The 26,010-nt window shown below is 39.0% G+C and overlaps 1 protein-coding gene and 1 long non-coding RNA gene across 6 annotated transcripts; one reads left to right on the forward strand and one right to left on the reverse strand.

Moving 5' to 3' along the window:
- Positions 1–1,932: 1,932 nt before the first annotated feature.
- Positions 1,933–17,652, reverse strand: UPF3B (UPF3B regulator of nonsense mediated mRNA decay). 5 transcript variants are annotated; one of them, XM_008508940.2, is made up of 11 exons: positions 17,166–17,652; positions 16,166–16,272; positions 15,888–15,994; positions 11,865–11,963; positions 10,316–10,426; positions 9,241–9,284; positions 8,592–8,774; positions 8,157–8,195; positions 6,170–6,330; positions 5,552–5,846; positions 1,933–2,930 (listed from the first exon to the last, which is right to left on the reverse strand). In XM_008508940.2, the coding sequence occupies exons 1-11, from the start codon at positions 17,319–17,321 to the stop codon at positions 2,784–2,786; spliced, it is 1,449 nt and encodes a 482-aa protein (XP_008507162.2). In that variant the 5' UTR covers positions 17,322–17,652; the 3' UTR covers positions 1,933–2,783. The 5 variants fall into 5 exon arrangements, with proteins under 5 accessions (XP_008507162.2, XP_070460875.1, XP_070460878.1 ...); XM_070604774.1 differs by lacking the exon at positions 8,157–8,195; XM_070604777.1 differs by lacking the exon at positions 16,166–16,272 and having other exon boundaries at positions 17,166–17,571.
- Positions 17,630–24,087, forward strand: LOC139081041 (uncharacterized). The gene is made up of 2 exons (XR_011535986.1): positions 17,630–17,735; positions 23,947–24,087. It is a non-coding gene; the product is annotated as an uncharacterized lncRNA (long non-coding RNA).
- Positions 24,088–26,010: the final 1,923 nt, after the last annotated feature.

A 26,010-nucleotide genomic window follows, 5' to 3' on the forward strand; every position in this document is an offset into this window, starting at 1 on the left:
TGTTCTGAGAAATGCATCATTAGGCAATTTCATCATTGTGCAAACATCCTAGAGTGTACTTACACAAACCTAGATGGTGTGGCCTACTACAAACCTAGGCCAGATCGTACAAATCTTATGGGACCACCGTTGTGTATGTGGTCAGCTGTTGACCACAACATCGTTACCTGCCGCATGACTGTAGTTGTTTCTTGCCACTACTGGACCATGGTTCCTCACGGACAAGGACTTGTTTGAGCCCTTGACCCCCAGGGCCTGGCACAGTCATTAGTAAATGTTTGCTAAATGAATACGTAAATGAGTGGAAGAAATTTAAGGGGGGTGGAGAAGTGTGGTTTACCAAGTTGGACTGGCAGGGCAAGTAAAACAAGAGGGAGGTGCTGATGCAAAAACAGCCTCTAGAGGGCTGGCAACAGGCCCTGGGCTGGGTAAGGAGGCAAGCAGTGCCAAATCATGACTGGTGGTTCCAGAACCTCACTTATCCTAAGGCCAGCTCCTCTAACCTCTGCCGCCCAGAGGCTGTTTTCATCTGCCTTCTCCAGAAACCTACACTCTTGGTTATCACTTCCCCTGGGTATTCATCCTTTCTCAGAGCTTTCCTTTTGGCTTCTAAACATGCTTTAGTAGTTCTCATATTTAAAATAATCCCTCATCAACACCCTTTACCTCTCACTGCCAAACTTCTCTAAAAATTTGTTTATGCTGTTTCCATTCTCAACCCAGTCTGGCCTCTATTCCCCATAATTCAGGTCATCAATTATTTCTAAGTCACTGAGTCCCATGGCCTTTTTTCAGGCATCACACTTGACCTTCCAGCAGCATGCAACCCTGACGGCTGCTGCCCTCTCCTTCCTCACTCTTTTCTCTTGGGTTAGGTAATACTTCCTTAACCTGTATAATTATCTTAGAGTTCTTCAAGGCTGGGCCCCAGTCTGCTTCTGTTCTTTCTTCATTCTCCCTCCCCAAATAACTAAATCTAGGCCCATGGCTTCAATGATCGCCTAAAAATAGATGAATTCCAAATCTGAATCTCCAGCCCAATCTCTTCTTTAAGCTCCAAGACTCATTTATCCAACTGCCCCCATCTCCATTTCCCACCTGCTACTCACCCCTTACTGTACCATGGTTTCTGCCGCACCAGTTCACTAATGACCTCAATACTGGCAAATCCAATTAACACCTCACATTTCTTATCTTCCTTAACCTCTCTGTGGCATGGGACACTGCCAGCCATTCTCCTCCTCAAAATTTTCCCTACCCTTATTTTAGTACTCTCTCCTAGTTAAGAACCATTCTTTTTTTTTTGAGGAAGATTAGCCCTGAGCTAACATCTGCTGCCAATCCTCCTCTTTTTGCTGAAGAAGACTGGCTAACATTCGTGCCCATCTTCCTCTACTTCATATGTGGGACGCCTACCACAGCATGGCTTGCGAAGCGGTGCCATGTCCGCACCCGGGATCCGAACTGGCAAGCCCGGGCCGCCCAAAGCTGAACGTGTGTGCTTAACTGCTGTGCCACCAGGCCGGCCCCCGAACCATTCTCTGTTAGTCATCTTCGATGGCTCTTCCTCTTTACCTGCTGCTTGGCGGGTGGGGGGGTGCGGGGAGGATACTGGTTTCTAAAAGCTGAGTAAAACATAAAGCAGTAACTTATGAAGTAAAGGCAAACTGACGCCACATTAGGAGAAGCTGGCAGAATGAAAATTAAGCAGCAGCCCAAGGATGTCCAAACATTTTCGTTCTTATGGAACAAGTGTAGTGAACTATGATTTCATCTTCTTGGTGGGCAAAATAAAGGCATAATGCTAGTGAAGGCAGAAACAAGTATCTTTCATCCCCTTTCAAAATTCCCAAGAGGTTAATTCAGTATCAAAAGTTTAACTTCTTAAAACTAATAGCTATTTAGTAAAGTTAATAAACACACATAGCTTCATACTTGAGCAATGTTGATATTTATTGACATCAATGCAAAACAAGCTAAGACTGAAAATTGCCATCTAACAGGAACAAAAACTGGTGCAGTTTCCTTCCTGGGGAGGGTATGCACTCAGATCATGAGACCTAAGATAAAACAAAGACTGGATTGTCAAGAACCAAACAAGGGTTAAATTTTACTTATTAATATAAAAATTGCTAAAGGTAAAAGGAAACATTTAAAAATATTCTTTATGCTAAGCTCACATAGGCAAACAAAAAGCTAAACCTAAAACTTTAGGACAGAGGATATAGACAGAACATGACTATTTAAATTTTTGCAGAAGCGAAAATTTGTTATAGCCTTCACTGTACTTGTACTACAATTACATGCTTGTTGCTTCTACACTATACAAAGTCAACAGTTATCACCAACAATGACTATAACTAGATCTGAACAAGACTTCAAAGTGACTTTGCTCCACTCAGATTAGGAAAATTCAATCCAGGATTAACAAAACCTTTTGATTTTAGAGCCAGCTCTCTTTTCTTCTTGTGTCATACCTAATTAAGTCCTCACTCGACATTTCCTGCTTGCAAATTGCAATCCATGTCCTCTCCCTCATCTTTGTCTGACACTTTGAAATTAATTTGTAGGAACTGCATAAAAAATGAAATTGTACTTCCAATCTGAACCTGCTATCAGGTTCCTGCTTTGACACAAAACATACTCCTCTGCAGTGTACCCCACCAGCACAGCGACCCCCTTTCTCTCTCTCTATTCCTTTGCCCTGAAGGCACTTCTGGATTGCTTAATACGTGCTCTTTGGCTGCCTAGACAGTCAGGACACCTAAGGCCATCTGGACTTATCACTCCTCTCCTTCTTTTCTATGGCTAATACCACTTTCCTGCTTTTTTTCTATTGCTGAATCTCCAGACTTGGTGCTGTCATCAGGGGGACAGAGTCGATTTCGGCTTCGAGCTCCTGGTTGGTAAAGCTGCATTGCTGGGCGATCCTAAAGTAAAATGAAATGTTAATGTTACAACATTGTTACTAAACGTTTACAGGGGATTTTCAGTGTTATAAGTTATGCATTGATATATACCAAGAACAACTCATATAAGACCAAAAATGTGAGGGCACAGTATGTGACAGTAAGTGTTGATGGTTAATTTGCTTCTAACTGCCCAGTTCCTTTCCTCTATCTCCAAAGAAAAGCAACCATTTCATAAATATTATTTTATATGCCTAGGGAAATTTTTTAATAAATCTACTGCCAAATTTTCTTAACCATCTCAAGATGAACTGAATCAGACTGAATTTTTTTTTACTTAAAAACCATAGCCATTGCCTAGCTCTCCTCCCCATCAGGAAATTGACTTTAAAATGCATCACCACATAAGAAAATTTGGGGAGTAAAAACAACGATAATAAAGAGTGCAAAGTCTTAAGTGGAGACCTCCCTGAAGTTATGAGCTCAGACCCCATGTAACTTGCAACAAACACGACTGTTTCTTAATTCAGGTATGACAATGTAACACCCCAGCTTGAGATTCTCTAGGTGGTACTTTTGATGTCATATTCTTAAATAAGCCTCAATAAAGTCACCATGTATCTCTCAGTTCAAGTAATGTATTTGGTTTATGACAATATGATCCTGGAAAACTTAGATGTATAGGCCTTTTTTAGAATCCAACAAAAAATTACATGAGGCTTCCTTACCCTGTCTCCCTGATGTATGAAAGTTAGCCTTAAAGCATTATTCTCAATTGACTAATTCCAGCAAAATATGTCACTGTTTTCACAAGATGAAATGTTAAAACAGATGAGAATCCTGCATAGTAGAGAAATGGATGATGGGGCTCCCAATGTGCAAAGATGGGACAATTTAAACATCAAGAAGGAAAATTAACTGATAATAACAAGTTGGAATGCACCACATATTTCTAAATCCATGAGCTCTTAAAGACTAAAGAAAACAAAACTCATTGATAACCCCTAGAAGTTGCTGGGACACTAACTCATTACTCTGAATACTGGTAAATAAAGGGAAAAGATCAAGTGCTTATCTTGCCTTTCCTGTGTAAACTGAATTTCAGGCTAACCGAACAGTTGATGAGGGAAAATTCCTCTTTATAGAAGAACATCAGATAATAAATGCAACCGGAAAGGCAGAATTCTTATCTCACCATTGGCCAACCCCCCCTAACACATGAAATAATGAACCTAAGCGAAATCATTAGGAGAAAGGCTGATGAAATTTTTTATGACAGATGGATCAGGCTTACAATGCCTGAACCTACTAATCAGTTGTTTTTCAACTTTTTATCTTGAAAAATTTTAAATCTATAGAAATGTTGTAAAACTTGTACAATGAATACCTAATACCCTTCTCCTAGATTCAATTGCTAACCTTTTGTCACATGTGCCTTTTCTGTCTCTAGTGTGTGTGCACACAAACATATATACACATTATTATTATTTTTGCAGAACCATTTGAGAGTACGTTGCAGGCATCATGACCCTTCATCCCTAAATATTTCAGCTTGTATATCCTAAGAACAAGGACATCCTATTACACAACCACAATACAATTGCTACTAATCAATCATAACATCACACTAAAAGGACACCCAGACACTGTATGCTTCCTGATATGATCCAACAGGAAGTGTACACCACTACCTATGAGGTATTCTTGCCAAAAACTGAACCAGAATATATTCAGGCCACTAGGTGATGGCCAACTATTTTTTGAATAAAGTTTGATTGGCACACAGCCACACTCATTCTTTTACATACTGTCTATGCCTGCTTTCCTATAGAACTTAGTGGTTGTGACAGAGACCATATGACCCACAAAGCCTAAAATATTTACTATCTGGACATTTACAGACAAAATTTGCTGACCCCTACCCTAGGTATAACTACCAGTTTTCAAGGAAACACAGAAGATAGAGGAACATGTTAAATGATACCCCAAGGATGTAATTAGCCAATCCGGACCATTAGAAGCTCTACAGGACAAACTGGTTTCTGCAACAAATAAATGGTAGGAAAACAAAAGGAGGGGGCATTGTTTACCTTAAAAGAGACTTAAGGAAACATTTCAAGCAAATACAATTTGTGGACTTTGTTTAGAGCCTATAAAAGAAGATATTAATGAGACAATTGGGAAAATCTGAACACTGAGTAGGTAGGATATCAAGGAATTATTGTTAGTTGGGTGTGTGTGTGAAATGCTATTGGTGTTATATTATGAAGAACAACAGTCTTTATCTCTAATATGGACATATTTAAAGAAGAAATTATGTCTAGGATTTGCTTGCAAATAATCCAGTAGGGGTAGGGATGGGGTAGAGTAGAAAGAAGGCTGGCCACGAGCTGGTAATTGTTGAAGCTGGGTGATGGGTACATCATAGTATTCTCTGTTCTCTCTACTTTTATGTTTACGTTTGAAATTTCTATAATAAGTTAATAAAAGGACCCAAACAATACTGGAAAAAAATTGCAGATAGTTAAAGTTCCCCTTTAAAAATTCTATCGTAAACAACGAGCTAGCCCTTTCCTATACACGCGCAGGAAAAGCAACAAAAAATCCTCGGGAAAATAAACAAGGGTAACGAAAAGCAGCACCTTGTTTCTTATGCGATCTCTCTTAACCACTTCCTCTTTCTTTTCAGTTTTTTCTGAGCTGCCTACTGATTCTGTACTTTCAGTCTTCTTCCCTTTGTCCCGAAGTGCTTCTTTCTCTTTTTTCACTTCCTCCTCCTTCCTTTTAAAAGCCTTCTCCTTCTCATAGCGCTCCTTCTGCCTGCGGCGCTCTTCTTCTTGCCGCTTGAGTCTCTCTCTCTCCCGAAGTATGCGCTCTTGATCACGTTCGTAATCCCGGTCCCTCTCCCTGTAGTCTCTGCCACTCTCATCTTCAGGTCTGCATGACAAACAAATCTCAGAGTGACCCTCAAAGATCTCCTAGTCACAAATGCAGGAACACTCTGATTGAGACTTGGCCACTACAATGAGGTTGCACTTTTGGACGAGTACAAAGATACAACGTTTTGAAAAACATAACAAAAACCAAAAGTCATTCACCCAGATTAAGATACTAGAATATTTGAAACTTTTCCTCTTTCTCCCCCCACCCCTCGCAAAACAGCGTATCTTAATTTAGGTACGAGTCCAGGACACAGCAGTAAAACTGGCATCTAGAAACACACTGAAAACAAATGTACCAAAGAGCCCCTGACTACCGACCTCCTAGGCTTTTCCTCTTTAAGTTCACCATCAGAACGCTTGGGCAATGTGCAACTTTGCCCACTGGCTCTTTCATCGTTCAGATTCTCTTTGTCCAGTTTCTTGGCTTTTTCTCTTTTGTCCAATTCTTTTTCATCTCCTTTTTCTGGCTTCTTGAGCAGCTTTAAAGAGAACAAATTTATTTTTATTTTGAAGAACGAGACATTGTCTTCTGATTCTATCAAAGAAAATATACTAAATATTTTAAATTTAGACTATAGAAGGCCCCTATCTCTGCAGGTACTCCTAAACTTTCAGATGAACAACTAGGCACAAGAGCAGTAATTTACTAAAAGGATGCCATTAATGTGAAAGTGTTATCCACTCAAATGCAGTGGTTTAATCACTTTGTGGCAATAGGATCAACACTCCTTTGGCTTTAGTTGGGTCAACCTTTAAGTGAACCAAGGCACACTTCCAAGCATGCCTTCTGTAGCAAACCAGCACATCGATGTAACTTGATGGGAACCCATGCCACAGTTTAAAATACTAGGCATATCATTACTGTTGGACTGTTTTAATGTAGTGCTTGGAATGACAAATACCTTGGTCACCAAAGGAGAGATCCATTGCAAGAATAATTTTGCCTTGAGCCTGAGAGTAACATACTTATGATGGTACAATCATATTATTAGAGGTGAAGAGCAAGAATTATTTGGCATTTTGACTTGAAAATCCAAATACCTCATACAACGGAACAGTGAAGTTCCATACCTACTGAGTAGGAACTCTGCTCAATGTCATATATATATATATATGACAGAATGCAATTCTAAAATAAAAGTGGTTTATAAAGTCCAAATTGCTAACAAAAGTTTCATTCTCACACCAATACTACAAATCTCTCTGGAATACCCCTAAGTGTTGGATATTCAGAGAGATCCTTAGGCAAAATAGAAGAATTTCGAGTCTCAGAATGAAGGCATCATACAAAGGTTCATCTCAGGGTGAAGGCATCATACAGTCACCAAGCAAAAGGCAAAGCACCACGAGACTGAAGCGTGAAGTACTGCAGCACACAGCCAGCCACTGCAAACGGCGGGTCCAGCTGGACCCTAAGGCATCAGCGTGAAGTGAGGATACCACGTGCAGGTTTCATTGGAAGTGTTCTTATTTCTCGAATGAACATCTCTGTTAGAAGCCAAGATGTTCATTACTCTAATAAGAACATTAACAAATGTCTCTAGCATGGCTGGCTCTACCTCTGCCTTGCTGATAATTAGGAATAGCAAGTCAAGTCAAGTGTGGCATGGAGGACAGAGAGAATGCTAGAAGGAATTAAGATGGGAACCTCCCCACCCTGCTGTCAAGCCCCTCAGCACCAATAATGAGCCCTGGAGAGCCTTGGGGAACCCTAGCCACATCAACTGCTGAATTTTGAGTAGGTAAAAAGGAGGAGACCCTGCCACCATCTCGGAGATTTTCTGGCTTTCTCTGAAGTCCCAGGTACTAGTACTTCCCCAGGAAGTTCACTGGAACAGGGGCTGCCCAAGCCACGCCCTCAGAAGGGAAGCAGCAAGGCTGGGAGCTTTCTATAGGTTTTCCTCTCCCTACATGCAATGTGTTAATCAGAATCTGTTGCTCAGATTCCCAGGTAGATGCAAAAACACAACGTGGGGGATCATGTCAGAGGGGAAAGCAGGTAATGCAGGACATTTCTCCCTAGTATTCCCACAAGGCAGCCAGTTATGAGAGGCAGAGAAAAAGAAGAGAAAGAGCTACTGAGGCATGGTTGTTCTCTAGCTGAATACACAGCAGAGCATCAGCAAGTCATCTGAGCTTCCTTCTAAAGTAGGTATTGAAAATGGCTCAGCTTTTAAGAAGACTCAAGCCAGTCTGAAGGAGTTTCTACAGGTAACACTACCACCACCACCAAAAGGACTTATTAACTAAGACCTGTGTGTGTGACATGATACTAGGTGCTCTGTATCATGTACTTGGTCCTTACATTTTTCTGATTCACAGCTTGTAACAGAAACCTGTGTACCTGAAGACAGTGGAAAACAAACAGATGAAGCAACTTCATGTATCAAATATGAAGGAAAAGCTGAATAAAACCCACAATTCATGCCAGCCAGCCCTAAGCCCTTATTTATGAAGAATTGAATAATCCCCAAATTGAACATTTTCGATGATTAAAAATAACACAGATCTGCACTGAAGAAATATAATGTAAACTACTTAATTCTTTTAAATTATCTTAAACTTAAAAAATAATACTATTAGTATCAAAGGAAAGATTTCTATTGTTTCACTCCCCCCAAAAACGACAAAAACAAAACCAAAAAACTACATTTACACCAACACAAGATGCATGCATATTTAAAGAAGTAGATACATGCAATTTTCAGCAACATGCAGTCAGTTTAAGTTATTTTCTTACCTTAATCTTTGGTTCATCCTTTAATTTGTCCCTTTCTGGAACTCTGTCTATCTTCTTTAGCTTTTCTATATCTTTCCTTTTTCGTTTCTCTTCTTCTTTCCATTTCCTCCTCTCTTCTTCTCTTTGTCTTTTTCTTTCTATTTCTCGCCTCCTTCTTTCTTCTCTTTTTTCTTCTCTCATTCTCTAGAAAGAAACATCAACACAAGCCTTCAAACGAGATAATCATCATGAAAAACTTAATCAATCCCAAAGGTATGGTGGGGACCCACTAAACTGGATCATCTTTCCTTCCTACTTTCTACAAAGTGGGACTCTACCTCCTTAACCCCTCCCCACCCCATTCAGAATATGAGAGAGAATAAAGACCACGGCCTGCTAGTATCAGAATCTCCCACTGCTGCCTTGCTCTATTGCCAGGGGCTTTCAGAAAATCAAGAGTGTCTAAGGACTCTGGGTTTGCAGAGTGAATCTTTGGTCCAATAACCAGAGTGAAGGAGAGGGCCAGAGAGTGAGGCCAGTGGGCCAGATCTTTAGAATAATGGTACAAAAAGCAGCTATTTCTCCTATAGGATCCCAATGCTCTTATGTTTACAGAATGTGAATCAATGAAATAAAAGTATTGAGAGAACTATAAAAACAAAAGGTTTACCTGCTTGTTTTTCAGGAAGCTCAAAAGTGGGGTTGTCTTTTTAGCTACATAAATGTAAACAGATTATTAATAATACTTATCAACCCCTAGAAAAGGATTCCATTTTCTGACATTCCCTACCAACCACCCAAGGTGGGAAAACTATACCCCTTAAACAGAAAGTTCACAACTATAGTATCGGAAAGAAATTTTATAGTATTCTATTTCAATTCTGAAGGTTTAAAATACTTTTTAAAAAATGAAGAAATTCAAGTTAAAACAATCAAACAGTATTTTAAAAGAGTAATTCCCAATGTTGGCGAGGATTCAGTGCAAAGGACATTCTCTTGTTTTATAGATGGGAATATAAATTTGTTCACTGGGAAGAAATTGAGGGAAAGGGCTAAAAATATCTAATCCTTTTGACCCTATAATTCCACTTCTGGGAATTTATCCTAAGGAAATTATCAGAGATGGGCTTATATTATGCATCCATTAATAAAAACCAAGTTTTAAGGAATATTTAATTCATTTTTCAATATTCTGAACAATGCTATCTGGCCTTGTAGCTAGCTTTTTGAAAGCATACTTCCTTCAGATAAATTCCTAGGAGTGGAAATCCTAGGTCAGAGGCTATGCTTATGTTTAGAGCTAACTGAGTGGTGACAACTTAACTAATAGAACCAACATTCAAGCTAGAATTTCTCAAGAGGTTTTCAGTTTTGCAGTAACTAATTTCATTTTTTGATATTTTCAGGTCATCTTCTTTTAGGAATGTGAGCTTCTTTACTAGAAAACACCAATTAATCTTTAAAGGCTTACTAACATCTAAAGGTCCCAAGAGTCTTCAAACTTTGACTACTTATATTACATTTATGTGGCACTAAATAGGCCACAGATAATTTTTCCCATCTTATCCACACATTCTCATAATCCTGTGAGGCAGGCATTATCATCTGCATTTTATAGTAGAAACAGAGTCTCAGAGAAGTTAGTGGCTTCCCCTTGGTCACACAGCAAGCGACAGAAGTAGGAGTCAGACAGGTAGGTTTTCTGATGAAAAAGCCACTGCCCTTAATTCCTTGTGCCCACTTACCTATTAATTCTCTATTTTTTGCTTCTATTTCCTCTAGCAGTGTCTCTGGAGTAGATGTCATTTTCTCATTATCTGCAGCATAACTTTCCAAAAATTTTCTATATTCTGGATCTAAATAATTGTTTAAATAAACAGAAAATATAGCAGACTTTAAACAAAACGGGAAATATTATTGAGGATATTTATCAAAGAAGATAATTTTTATTATTTATCTAAGAAGATGTTTTTTATGAAAGTATCAAAATATTTATTATTTATCAAAGAAGATAATTTTCTACTTCATGGAAGCCTGAAAATAAACCTAACCATGGTATAGTGTAACCACAAGATAGATTATTTAGGGCTTTATTGGTCACTTACTCTCAGAACTCCTACTAGGGATGCCCACTAAGGGAGTCTGGTGTCAGGGTCCAGGAAATGAGACACCACACATTATAACAGACCCTCCAGGAATGTTAAGTGGTTTGCTTTTAAAAGTCACTGCTCCTACCAATCCAGAGTGACACTTAGGGGAGAACTGAAAGTTACAGTCACGGGACCTTCAGAGAGTATTACGTATGGCATGTAAACAATTCCTGTATGGGCACACCTCATTATAAGTAAACAACATATGAAAATCAGGTGTTCCAAAAAGATAAATTAGGGGGGATGTCTAGATGTGGCCTGGAGGTGATGGTAATTCCTGGAGTTCTTTCCTAGATGCCGCTGACATAGAAAGGGTAATACATCTGAGGCATCATACTACTTGTATTTGAAGTTTCTATGCACTATGGAGCATGTCACTTGATCTAGTCTTTCAGGTCTGAATCTATGATATAATCAATAAGCAGCTGCGGGCTGAGTCTTTTCTGTGTTTTCTTTATAAAGTAAGGGTAATAAATAATGGAAATCAAGCTAGGTGATTCTAAAATATCAATCTGATATAAAATATTGCAGCTAAGTCCTTATCCAAGATAACAACATTACAGAGATCTCAAAATCTGGATCCACTTTACCTTAAATGGCAATTATTCCAGTTTTTCAGTTCCTGTTTTTCACTTCAATGTAATTACTATGTGTGCAGTTAACTGTATATTCAAAGCCTAGAAAATAGGACTGGTCACTTTAGCTACTTTATATTAAGTTACTAAAGTACAGAAATTTTTCCATCACAGCCCTCAGTGATGAGTCTTCCTCTTTATTAAAAAAAAGTCAAATAACCATAAAAATGGTAAGAGGCCTTAAGGAATTGTACTTTGAAACATCTGATTTTTTCCCAGTGTCTTCTAATCAACAAACCTAAAAAGTAATTTATTACTCAATAGTCAACAATAAATTGCTTAATGGTGGAGGAATGAAACGCCACTAGCTAAAGAGAGTGGAAACTACAGGAAAGCTACCTCCATTCTAACAATTAAGCAAACCTTTCATCAGCAGACTATATTTCTCATGAACTTTATTCCGTATGTTTTCTTATTTAAAAGATTGGAGTCCAGTTAATTTCCACAAAGGTAATATTTTTTTTAAAAACCCACGGCAATAGTATTACATAACCAGAGCTATACTGTACCATCATCGATAGTCCCAACTTTAGTATCTCTTTTCTTAGTCTTCTTTTTTGCAGCTTTTTGAAAAGGTGCAAATTCTACTATAGCAGGATATTCCTGACCTGTTTAGAAAAAATACCACACTTGCTATAAGAAAGAAAATGTCAAAAGTGGATACAAGAGGGTCAACCCATCACTCTCTAGGCCCCCTTTGGTCACAGTCATCTGAACAGAGTCTGCTAACGGGCATAAATCACACTGGGACAACTAAAATCAACATGTCACCAAAGGAACCCCAAATTCATACTGATAATAGAATGAAAAGATATGGCAGGGAAGTAAAATACTCATTTAAATTCAACTTCTAACGTGTGATATTTTGATATGTAGGAACAAAATCTACAAACTAATTTTCATTGAAAAAATACATCAGAAATCTCTAGAATAAGCAAATCTATAGAAAGTAGATTAGGGGTTGCCTTGAGCTGGGGCTTAGTGGTAGGGACAATGGGGAGTGACACCTAATAGGTATGGGGTTTCTCTTTGGAGTGATAAATGTGTTCTAAAAGTAGATTGTGGTGACAGCTGCACAACTCTGAATATACAAAAAAAACCCACTGAACTGTACATATTTTATGGCATGTGAATTATATCTCAATAAAGCTGTTATTAAAAAATACACCAGGGGACACCAAAAGCACAGGCAACAAAAGTAAAAAACAGATAAACTGGATTACATCAAGATTAAAAACTTCTGTGCATTTACGGACACAATCAACAGTGTGAAAAGGCAACCTACAGAGTAGGAGAAAATATCTGTGGATCATTTATCTCATAGGGGTCAATATAAAGAATATATAAAGAACTCCTACAAATCAACAACAACAAAAATAACCTGATCAAAAAACGTTCAAAGGATTTGAATAGACATTTCTCCAAAGATGATATACAAATGGCCAATAAGCATATGAAAAGATGCTTATATGATCAAGCATACGAAAAGATTAAAATATTACCTCACTAATCATTAGAGAAATGCAAATCAAAACCCATAATGAGATATCACCCCACACCCATTAGAATGGTTACTATTACAGGAAAGAAAACCAGAAACTAGCAACTATTGGCGAGGATGTGGAGAAATTAGAACCCTCGTGCATTACTGGTGGGAAGGTAAAACGGTGCAGCTGCTATGGAGAACAGTATTGTGGTTCCTCAAAAAGTTAAAAATATAATTACCATATGACCCAGCAATTCCACTTTTGGGTATATATTCAAAGAAGTGAAAGCAGAGACTTAAACAGATATTTCTACACCCATGTTCATAGCAGCATTATTCACAAGAGCCAAAGGTGGAAGCAACCCAAATGTCCCTCAAAAGATGAATGAGGGGCCGGCTCCGTGGCCAAGTGCTTAAGTTCGAGCACTCCGCTGCGGCGGCCCAGGGTTCGAATCCTGGGCGCGGACATGGCACCGCTCGTCAGGCCACGTTGAGGCGGCGTCCCACATCCCACAACTAGAAGGACCTGCAACTAAGATAGACAACTGTGTACACGGGGGGTTTGGGGAGATAAAGCAGAAAAAAAAAAAGATTGGCAACAGTTGTTAGCCCAGGTGCCAATCTTAAAAAAAAAAAAAGATGAATGAATAAACAATGTAGTACATGCATACTATGGAATATTACTCAGTCTTAAAAAGGAAATTCTGACACATGCTACAACACGGATCAACTTTGAGGACATTATGCTAAGTGAAATAGGCCAGTCATGAAAAGTCAAATACTCTATGATTCCACTTATATGAAAAGTACCTAGAATGGTCAACTTCATAGAGACAAAATGGTGGCTCACAGAGGTAGAATGGTAGTTGCCAGGGGCTGGGGAAAGGGGGAAATGAGGAGTTGTTGTTTAATGGGTAAAGTTTCAGTCTTGCAAGATGAAAAAGTTCCAGGGGCCTGCCCCGTGGCCGAGTGGTTAAGTTCGCATGCTCCGTTTCGGCGGCCCAGGGTTTCACCAGTTCGGATCCTGGGCAGGGACATGGCACCGCTCGTCAGGCCACGCTTAGGTGGCGTCCTACATGCCACAACTAGAAGGACCCACAACTAAAAATACACAACTATGTATCGGGGGCGCTTTGGGGAGAAAAAGGAAAAATAAAATCTTTAAAAAAAAGTTCTGGAGATTGGCTGCACAACAATGTGAATGTACTTAACACTACCGAACTGTACACTTAAAAATGGTTAAGATGGCAAATTTTATTTGTGTATTTTACCAGTTTTAAAAAATGCAAACAAGGAAAAGAATGAGGTAATGATGCATGCTATAACATGGATGAACCTTGAAAACATGCTAAGTGAAAGCAGCAGTCACAAAAGGCCACATATCATATGATTTTGTTTATATGAAATGTACAGAATAGGGAAATCCATAGTTAGTAGATTAGTGGTTGCCAGGGGCTAGGAGAAGTGAAGAATGGGAGATGACTGCCAATGGATATAAGATTCTTTCTGGGGTGATGAAAACATTCTGGAATTACATAGTGGTGATGGTCGCACAACTTTGTGAATATACTAAAAACCATTGAATTTTATGGTGAGTTATATCTCAATAAAAAAAAAAGTGACTACTAGGAAAAAATACACCAGATCTCCACTATAGAATGTCTTACAATGTATAAAACACTATCCTCAGATCACTGGCATGTAGACATAAGCCAGAACAAAATAACTAGAATTGACCAGAACACATCACAAAGCAGTCATGAGGAAACAGGATTCTGGAAATCCTAGTGAATGCAGAATAAGATTAAATTAATAACTGATATATTTGAGAAGGAATAGATAAATCAGACCGAAGTAGCAGGAAATTGTGGAGATAGGCGGAAAAACAAGTGAGGCCAGACTACAGAGGACCTTGACTATGAAGCTAAGAAGTTTGGACTTTTTTTCACAACTGCTATCTTCAATCACGATTTTCAAAAAGATTAATTTCATGGCAATATAACAGACTGAATTACACTGAAATGGAAAAAAACGGAAAATCCTTTAAGTTTAGAGACAGTGGTTGTCTAAGTGTTAGGTGAGAGGACATAAAGTGTGAAAGTATTAGTAAGTCTAGATGAACAAGATATTAAAAAATACATAGACAAGATTCATCACTTGTTTAAATGTACGGGATAAAAAAGAGAGGAAACAAAATACAACTCAGATTTCCAGGAAATCATTGTTATCTGCTGGAATAAAGTTGGAGTGGAGAAGTAGCTGGTTTGGGGGATGAATAAAAGCTGGACAAACACAGTGACAGTCCTTCAACTTTTACCGGCATATTCCCTGACAAAGATTTCATTTTTACCAACTTTGAAGTAACACTGAAAAAAAATAACCCAACAATAATACACATCATTTACCTAAGACTGCAAAGCCAAAAGAAAAGTGGCAAATGGCAGCTTGGACATTCTCTGGCTAAATGTTGCAAGCAGCAGGTAATAAATAAAAAGTTAAAACAGAAGTTTTTCTTCCCTATAGACTCCTGGATACAAAGTGGGAAATCAACAAGTTCAATCTTTTAATTACATATGACATAGGATGTTAAACAGTATTCCAACTAGGAACTACTGGCTTAAAGGATGTGAATTAAATAAATAAATGTTGGTCCTTGAAGCAAGACGAGAAGCAAAGGTTTAAAACTTGTCATACAAGTCTAAAGAGTCATTTATCAGTATTACTACTGAAACTAGTAAACAGTCAAAACACCACATCTAATCCCGGGCAAAAAATTTATCACAGGAGGAGAAAAGAGTGGTAATTTCATTCAGTTGATCAAACTACAGAAATAACAGGTTAACAAAAATACCCAAAGACTGTGAAAAGTCACCTATCTATTTATAAGATGGTTAGAAGATTCTCAAATGTGTAAAACTCTAACTGTTGCATATTTTATCACCCAGGATTTTAGAAAAGCCATGAAGGCATTGAGAAAACACCGTGATACACACACATTGTCTTAAACCTACAAATGACAAACTCCCCTTCAGTTACAAGGACTCACCTTTATTGTCAAGGAATACATAACCATCAAAGCGATCCCTGAACAAAATAATGTCCTCTTGGTTTTTAAAGTTGATGTATGCTCTGGCATACATATGAGGATACAGACTGCAGAGAGGAAAGCAATTATGTAAATGTGCTAGCAGGTGTCTGAATTACAAGTATGCATATATTAAAGAGACAGGCTCAAAAATCAAATGGAAAACAGTAGTAGGATAAAAAAGAATGTTAGAAACCTTTTTCCATTTACCCCCTCCCTCTTTTATTCATTTATTTTACCTAGTATCATTAGAAAAAAACTCAAAATAATCATGCTCGGGCATGGGCTGAAGATGTTCCTGAAGCTGCTCCTTGGTCAAAGTAGGAGGTAATCTCCGAATTACCACCTTAAGAAATGAATGAGGAAAATAAAATTAGTACATATCAATTTTCTGTCATGCCTGAAAGAATCACCGTCCCTGAAGAAAGCTGGGCTTTAAAAGATCAGATCGCTTATAAAAACCCAGGAGAAAATATTGTTTTTACTGCTCAGAATTAGTCAAACATAATGATAACGTCGTTTTTAAAAACTTAGAAATGAGAACTGCCTGAAGCAAGGAAAATCTCAGGTTGTGTTAGCCCGACGCCGCGCAGTTTACTAGGTTATCCCATCCTTTTCTAGCACCCTTTTTGCAACCGACGTAGTGGTAAGAAATTAGTAGGCCAACCCTGCTTTTTTGTGGGTGCCACGATCTCTTGATTGATTACTATTTCCCTGCTACATCCAACACATTCTCAAACAAAATCCCTCTTCATTCAGCATAAAGAATTCAAAACTCTAAAAAATACCAAAAATTCCCTCATTGTTCCCCAAATAGTATGCACCTGATCTGGCCCCCAGACCATTAATCCCCCCCCCCCCCCCAGCTCGCCTCCATTAACGTTCCTACCACAAACTACTCTCCCCCTTGGCGCCCCTTCAGTGTCGAATCATTCCCCGAGCCAACCTCTTCACTCCGCATTCCCTCTCCTGGCGCTCCCCGCCCCCCGTGATCGCCCCCCAGCTCCGACCTAAGCCCTCCCCGTCTGGGAATCCCCCCTCCTCACTCCCACCCCAGGGCTTGGCCGGGAGGGTCTCCCCCCATTTCGGGCGAGCGGATGAGAGAGGGTGATGCCATTTGCACTCAGGTGAAGCGACAGAGGGGGAGACTGCGAGAGGGGAGGGCAGCCCACTCCCAACCATCCGCCACAGGCAGCAGACCCGTCCCGCCCTCTCCGGGGCCAACAGCCGGCCAGGCACCTTGCTCAGCGCCTCTTTCTTCTCCTTGTTTCGATCCTGTTTATCTTCCCCTTTGCTGCTGTCCCCCGAAGCCCCACCGCCGCTGCCTGTGGCCCCCGGGGGAGTCAAGAGGGTTACTCGCTTCTCCTTCGGCCTGTGCTCCTTCTCCTCCTTCATGGCCACGACTCCGCTCCTCGCAGTGGCAGCTCGGCCGGAACGCCGCTCAGCCGGGCACCTACGCCTCCCGGCCCACTCCCGTCGGAGCTCCGCCCCCAACAAACACCCCTAGTGATAAGCTGGGGCCCGCGTTCCATTGGGCCCCGCCAGGATCTCGCGAGACTTCAGGGCGTCCGGCTTCCCTTGGTGGAAAGGTTTTAACACCTGGTCTTAACTTCCCGCCTGCGGGGTCCCTGCGCCGCCCAATCTCTTCGCGGCCCAGACTCCCTCGGGGCCCGCTCTGCGCAGGTCATTAGCAACTCCGCCATCTTGACTAGAACAGCTCGGCCGCGGACTACAAATCCCGGCATGCAAAGCAGGTATCCGCCTCTGGCCGGGAGTTCTGGAGCCATAGATTTCTCAGGGTCTCTATTTGTGAGTACAGTAAATGGAATCCCTAATCTTGAAAGTTTGGTGTTTTTCAGATCAAAAGATAGGTTCTGCGAGCTGTACTTCGCTTCATTTCCCTCAGATAAACCCTATGTTATCCGAAGTTTACCTCACTGTGGGAGCGATTTGTATTTTCTATTATTGATTCTGAAGTGTGCTTTCAGAAGCTCTGGAATTTCCTTATCTTGATTAAGATTCAGAGATACTTAATTAACACTCATAAGACACTGATATTTAAAGGAGTAATATGACCAAAATGTATGAGATTTGTTTTCTAAGTAAAAGGATTCTATGATGGTACTGATGCCCCACAAGGAGGATAAAATAAAATAGAATCTAACTTGCTTTAGATGGGCTCACCCTCCTTCCTGCCTTAAAGAACGGCAGTTATACATTATTTATAATAGCCCCAAACTGGAAACAGTCCAAATGTCTGCCAACGGGCGAATGGATAAACAAAATGTGGTATATTCATGGAATGAAATACTACTTAGCAATAACAATGAACTGATAATGTCCATCAGCGTGAATGAATCGCAAAATGATTATGCTGAGTGAAAGAATCCAGACAAAGAGAGTACATGCTGTACAACCTCATTTATATCAAATTCTACAAAAAGTAAAATTATGATAGAAAGCAGTTCAGGGGCCAGCCTGGTGGCACAGCGGTTAAGTTCGGGTGCTCCGCTTAGGGGTTTGCCGTTTGAATCCTGAGCGGGGACCTATGCACCGCTCAACAAGCCATGCTGTGGCAAGCGTCACACGTATAAAGTAGAGGAAGATGGGCATGGATGTGAGTTCAGGGCCAGTCTTCCTCAGCAAAAAGAGGAGGATTGGCAGCAGATGTTAGCTCAGGGCTAATCTTCCTCAAAAAAAAAAATTAATTCTTGACCCAGACCAGCCCTGAATTTACCTAAATCCCAAGCAGACAATTAGGAAAGGAGTTGGATAATTTGTAAAGTATAAAAAAATTATTTCACACAAGTGTCTGCTGATTCTAATGTTTGCTGTGAAGGAAAGGATAATACTTTGTTTTATATATTAGCCAAGTTAAAGATATTTTCGAGAACTTTGAACTCCAATATAAAAAGGAGGATTACATAGTATAATTTTTGAGGTATCTTCCCATCAGTCAAGGATTATAATAAAAGTCGTTAACCAGCTGTTCCCCGTGTCTCCTGATGACATAAAACAAGAGGTGATGGAAGATATGACACAAGCGACCCAGTTTCATGGGAAACGAAGGTGAATTTCTTAATTAAAAAAACTTTTTAGTTTAAAATCGGTGGCTGAGGCTTGGAAGAGTGACATTAGATTCTGAATGAGAATACCACACTTTTGTAAACTTGTAAGGAAATCAAATAAGCTTTAAAATCCTGAAAATGTATAATTTTCTCAGGGGAATAATTTTACAGGGTATAAAAGTCAAACGAAGAATTGAAAGTTAATCATATTCTCTAATGTGGACTTAGAAAGATCCTGTGTACTGAAAATGAGATGAAATTTAGACGAAAGAAGACTTACAGACTTTCACAACAAAAACAATCCTGATAAAAGCTCATTTTTGCCCTGTGCTGGGCATGATAGGTGTGATAACTTATTTGGCCCTCACACCAGCCCTATGAAGTAGGTCCCTATTTTTGCAGTGGGTGAAATTAAGACATATGTTGGTGGCTCAGACTCAAAATTACATGGTTAGCAGATAATACAACTGATTCATGAACCTAAATTACATCTCTAAGGCTGGTAGTTAAAAAACGTCAACCCAAAATTACATTTATTTTAAAAATACTGGTAAATTCTCAGATGTAACAGTAACGTTAATAAAATGTTGTTTGTTATATTACAAAAATATGAAGAGATTTTATGTCAAATATTAAAGTACAGTAACACATTAAATAGATATTAAATAGATAAGTAAAGGAAGACAGTTAGAAAGAGTAATAATGGAACTTACAGAAATTCAGGTTTGTGGCATTTGGAGCTATAAAAAAAACCCCAAAGGAAAAAAAAAAGAAGAATATATAAGAAAACAAAAACAGGGGGCCAGTGCTGTGGCGGAGTGGTTAAGATCGCGTGCTCTGCTTTGGCGACCCAGGGTTTTGACAGTTTGGATCCTGGGCGTGGACATGGCACCGCTCATCAGGCCACGCTGAGGCTGCGTCCCACATGCCACAACTAGAAGGACCTGCAACTAAAATACACAACTATGTAATGGGGGGCTTTGGGAAGAAGGAAAAATAAAAAATAAAATAAAAATATAAAAAAATAAAGAAAACACAAGCATTAAGATCAGAAATGTTTTTTCTTTATGTATGGTAAACAACTACTAAGCAGCAACTTCTAAGGCTAAGGGGGAAAATGGTTCGAAATTAATATTTTCCTAATTTCGAGTAGGCCAGTGTCCCCAAGACAAAAAAAGTTCCAATGTTAAAAGATCTCCTAGTTCACGTTTTCTCTTTACGGACTTTATAGAGCCTTTGCCTTTTGGTTGTTTGAAATACTTTAAACCATTGTTCAGATAATCACATGAGTAAAGAATAATGCTGAGTTTAAAAATGAAATCATTGAGCGTCACCAGCTAAGAACAGGGTATTCAAAATAGAAAAGCTTTATCTTGATGATGTTATGATGACTAATTTTAAATTAGTCTTTCTGCTACAATAAAAAAAATCATTTGGATTTTTTTTTCTAAATTTTAAACTCAAAACTTAAAGTTGTTTGCCTAATTAATTCCCCAAATCCTTCTCAGGATGCACACAGAAGCAAAGGTAACAATTACCTATTGAATTTTTTTGAAGATGAGCATTGAGTTTTCTTACAGCCACCACCTCCCACAAACACACACGTGTGGGCACACAAGTAGAGTCAGAAAGTGTATGAGAGGAGGAGTGTGGCATACAATTATTTGTGCCTTCTGTCCACTCTCAATTAAAAGAGAAAAATGGAAGGGCTGGCCTGGTTCTCTAGTGGTTAAGTTTGCAGGCCGCGCTTCGGTGGCCCAGGGTTCGCAGATTTGGATCCTGGGCGCGGACCTGCACAGCTCATCAAGCCATACTGTGGTGGCCTCCCACATACAAAATAGAGGAAGATTAGCACAGATGTTAGCTCAGGGACAGTCTTCCTCACAAAAAAAGAGAAAAATGGACAAAGAATATTGAACAGAGAGAAAACATTTTTTTGGAACTAAAATATTCTGTTCATTTATGTACTTTGCTATAGATTACATTTCTCTGTACTAATAAAAAAAAAAAGCTGGAGAATATTTAAGACCCTATTACCTAAATAGGAAACCTTGTTACCTGACTAATCATCTTGAAGGCAAGTTTCTTTTTTTTTTAAAGATTTTATTTGTCCTTTTTCTTCCCAAAGCCCCCCAGTACACAGTTGTGTATTTTTAGTTGTGGGTCCTTGTAGTTGTGGCATGTGGGATGCTGCCTCAGCATGGCCTGATGAGCAGCGCCATGTCGGCGCCCAGGATCCAAACCGGGAAAACCCTGGGCCGCTGCAGCGGAGCACGTGAACTTAACCACTCGGCCATGGGGCTGGCCCCCAAAGGCAAGTTTCTGAGTAAGAGTAAATTTAACTATGCTGTGTTCTTTTTCTTCCTTTTTCTTTTTTTCATGAGGAAGATTGACTCTGAGTTAACACCTGTTGCCAGTCTTCCTCTTTTTACTTGAGGAAGATTCACTCTGAGCTAACATCTGTGTCAGTCTTCCTCTAGTTTTTGTATGTGGGACGCTGCCACAGCCTGGCTTGATGGGCAGTGTGTAGGTCTGTGTCCAAGATCCAAACCCATGAACCCTGGGCCGTGAAAGCAGAGCACGAGAACTTAACCATTACACCACTGGGTTGGCCCCAACTATGCTGTGTTCTTTATCATAAGCTACAGGAGGCCTCTCTATTGTGCCTCCCTGACATTCAGTATAAGGAGATGAGGACTCTTGTTGTGATATTTTACTAAAGAACCTGTCTTTACCCATCCTGTGTTAAGGCATGTATTCGCTCCAATAGCTTGTAAAACATGTTTTGGAGAATTTCATGGTGTCATAAACATGTCTATTGTAGAAAATAGTTTCAGCTCACAAATTTTATCCATTATTAATTACTCAAGTCATGGCGGACTGGCAAACCACAAGTACATAACAGTAGTGCTTCTGACAGGATTTATTCACAATGCAAGTCTTGATCTTGCATATACTTCCCCTTATTTCATTTAGTTATATTTTTCCTTTAAATCATAATTTACTGTTAACATTCTTATGACAATGTAAATGTTCATAGATGAGGCATATAATGCACTGTTATTATGCTTCCTTTCATATATGACATTTTGTTTTTCCTGGCGTTAATGATTATTTTGATTATTTTGTTTGATTGATTTGTTTCCTTGTACCTATTACTGATTTTTCCACCAAACCCCTCCAGAGATGTAAAACCCAACTGGAGAAGGTGAAACAAATCAGGTAGTGTATTAGTTTTTGTTTTTGTTTTTGTTTTCTGTTTGGAGAAATGTTGCCTCCTGCCATCTACCCTTCTGGTCCTGTAAGGATTGATTGATCCTTAGGCCTGCTACCCAGCCTTATCCTGGGACTTCACTTTGCCTTTCTTGGATTCTCCTATTTACTGGATGTCATTCTACTGGCTTTGCTCATTTGGGTTGTTTCCAATTTTTGGCTCTTCTATAATGTTGCTATGTACGTTCTTGTACCTGTTTCTTCATGCAAGTATTTCTGTTGGGTATATACCTAAAAGTGGAATTGCTGGGTCATAGGTTGTGCATATGTTGAACTTGTAAACTTGGATGGAAAAAAATTACATCTTTATTTTCATTAATTGTTAAATGAACTTTAGCATTCCTTCAATTATGAATGTAGGCAACAAACCATACCACTGTTAGCGCTACTTGGGAGTTTGACTGATAAAAGTCATAGATCTTTTCCTAGCACTTTACAGTTATTGCACATAACGTGAAATATGTACTGTTTACACTGATGCCTTCAAGTCCTGAATTTTCTGAGTTTCTACAGCACAAATTGACTTATATATATATATTTTTGAATTAAAAAAATTTTTATAGCTTTTTTTTTGGCTTATATCCTTTTGATTTCTCCCATGCATGTACTTAGTTTCATAATTCTTCCATTCAGCTAAGCAAGTTTTATGTCCTTGTGGGTCCATCTATTTTTTAATTATCTATTATCATTTTAGTAGGATCTCTGAATGTTGTGGAAATGAAAACATTTTTATTCTGCCATGTTTCCAAAGTGTTCTATATGGCTTTAAGTTTAAATTGAATCTGTAGTTATGTCTTTTTAAAATATTATTTATGTATACCCTTGATCTTTTTGATAGAGGTATGTCTATTATATTATTCTTTTCAAAGAACCACCTTTTCTGAGCCAGCCCTGATGGCCTAGTGGTTAAAGTTCAGTGCTCACCACGTTGGCAGGCTGGGTTTGCTTCCCAGTCGTGGAACCACACCACCTGTCTATCAGTTGCCATGCTGTGGTGGCAGCTCACATAGAAGAACTAGAACGATTTACACCCAGGATATACAACCACACACTGGGGCTTTGGGGAGGAAAAAAAATTAAAAAGAAACAAAAACAGAACCACCTTTTGGTTTTGTTGATCATTTCCATTTTTTGTATATTTGTTTCGTTTTATTACATTTTGCTCTTCTCTTTATTATTTTTTTCTGTCTGTCTTCTCAGGTTTAATCTACTCTTTCTCTAGCTTCACAAATTGAATTATTTATGCATTACTTTGGAATATTTTTTAAAGTGCATTTAACACTATAAATTTTCTTCATGATTCCATTTTAGATGCATCTCACATGTTTTTACACGTATTTTGTCATTCAGTTTTAACTTGTTCATGCTTTCCATTAAGATTTTCTCAGTAACTCATTGGCTATTTAGGGTTGTGTTTTAAGTTTTTAGATGTATGGTTTTTGTTTGTTTTTATTGTCCTTTATATGTTGATTTAAAATTTCAACATGCCTGTCTAATTTTTAATAAGTTTAGGGTTAATAAGTAACTTCATCATTCTTTCAAACAGTATATGGAGTTTTCAGTGCTTTAACTCCAAACCTTTGTATCGCACCATCTTTTTTGTTGTTGTTGAGGAAGATTTGCTCTGAGCTAATCTGTTGCCAATCTTCCTCTATTTTGCATGTGGGCCGCCACCACAGCATGGCTTGATGATCAGTGCAGGTCTGCACCCGTGATCCCAACCCATGAACCTGGGCCCCTGAAGTGAAACGTGCTGGACTCAACTACCACGCCACAGGGCCGGCCCACACTGTCTACTTTTTTATGTTATGGTTGTAAGGTATTTGGGTTTCAGTATTTTATCCTCCCCTTTTTATATTAACAGTTAGTACACGTTTAGATTTTGCAAAGTATTTGGTCACCATTTCTTTTTGCTTTTTTTTCCTTTCTGGGTTCAAGTTCTTTCTTGCAAAAATATTCATTTTAATAGTTATATCAGTGAGGGTCTATGATTACTAGACACCCAAACTCTTTATGTCTAAAAAATGCTTTTATTTCTCTCTCACTCTTAAATGAAAATTTAGCTGGATCCATTTAACTAAGTACCTCACCTCCTTCAAATCTTTACTCCAATGTTATCTTCTTAATGAGGTGACCCTGACAACCCTTTAATAACTTTCACCCCATTTCCTACCCCAGGCAATCTCAACTCCCTTACCTGTTTTTACCTATTATATAATTCACCTATTTGTTTATTTCCTGTCTTTCTCCACTAGAATGTCAGTTCTGTGGGGGCATGGATTTCTGTCTATTTCATTTGTAATGTATCCCAAGCATTTAGAAAAATCCCTGGCAAATAGAAGGTGCTGCGTTTTTAAAAAATAAATTGCAGTTGCTGAGTTTGTTGAATGAATATAGAATTTTTTTTTTTTCTTTTGAGGAAGATTAGCCCCAAGCTAACATCTACCACCAATTCTCCTCGTTTTTTCTTGCTGAGAAAGATTGGCCCTGAGCTAACATCCATGCTCATTTTCCTCTACTTTATATGTGGGACGCCTGCCACAGCATGGCTTGATGGGCAGTGCATAGGTCTGCACCTGGGATCCAAACTGGCGAACCCTGGGCTGCCGAAGCAGAGCGTGTGAACTTAACCACTGTGCCACCAGGCTGGCCCTGAATATAGAATTCTTGATCAACTTTTATTTTTCTTCATCACTTTGAAGATGTTATTCTGTCGTATCTGGTATCTGTTTTTTGAGAAGGCTGTGGTTATTCTTCTATTGTTACTTTGTAGGTAACCTCTCTCTCTTAAGATTTTTTCTTTGTTTTTGATGCTCTGTATTTTTGCTACAATGTGCCTAGGTGTGAATTGTTTCTATTTATCTTGCTAAGTACTTGAAGTTGCTCCTTTAGCTTAAAGACTTACTTTATTTCTAAAAGTGTCTGTCATTATCTCTTCAAATATTGTCTGTCTTCCAGTCTCTGCTTCTTGAATCCCTATGAGATGGGTGTTGTAATGTCTCATTTTCTCTACCGTGTAACCAGGTTTTCTTTCATCTTTTCTATTTCATTGTTTTACTGTGCTGGGTTGCAGGTGATTTCTTGAGATCTGTCTTCCAAGTCACTGATTCTTTCCTTGGCTGTGTCTAGTCTAGTGTTCATTTTGTCTATTAATTAAAATTTTTTTTCCAAAATTTAATGATATCATTTTAAAATTTCTATTTGGATATTTTTCAAATCCATCTTTCTTAATGCTTTAATATTTTTGTTTTATGGTTCCTATTCCTTCCTTTTTCCAAAAACTCTTTTAGATTGCTCTGTTACCTCTCGTTCCTCAGGTGTAAATTATCCCATTTGTTGCCTCTTTTGACCCCTCCCCAAGGCAGATAATTTCCTGATGTGGTCTGCAACCTTGGCTGTGAGCCCATCTTCAGTGGGCTTGCTCCCTGTAAAAGTCCCATATGCCTGGATATGAAAATATCCTTACAGAGAAATTTTGTGTTTGCCTCTACTGGGCCCCATGATTTCACCAGTTCAGATCTCTTTTACTGTATTTTTGTTGTTACTATTGCTTGTTTCTCAGCTTGAGGGATCTGCACTTTGCAGGTGTGAGGAATTTAAGCCCTATTCCCAAGCACCTCTGGGCATGATGCATACTTAGTGTTGCACCCACTTTTTGCTTTAGTTTACTCTTGTGCAAACTACCTGGGATTCTGTTTTGCTCCTCAATCAAATTTCCTCTGCTTTTGGTCTTCCTAACTCAA

This window comes from Equus przewalskii, chromosome X (assembly GCF_037783145.1).
Source record: "Equus przewalskii isolate Varuska chromosome X, EquPr2, whole genome shotgun sequence".
In the NCBI taxonomy this organism is placed as follows: Eukaryota; Metazoa; Chordata; class Mammalia; order Perissodactyla; family Equidae; genus Equus; species Equus przewalskii.

Bases quoted from the DNA above. Each gene is read 5' to 3' on its own strand.
- UPF3B (XM_008508940.2), bottom strand. From the start codon at position 17,321: ATGAAGGAGGAGAAGGAGCACAGGCCGAAGGAGAAGCGAGTAACCCTC. The intron at 11,964-15,887 runs GTGAGTCCTTGT...TTTTCTAAACAG, and splicing joins TGTATTCCTTGACAATAAAG to GTCAGGAATATCCTGCTATA. The intron at 10,427-11,864 runs GTACAGTATAGC...ACAATTATTTAG, and splicing joins AGTTGGGACTATCGATGATG to ATCCAGAATATAGAAAATTT.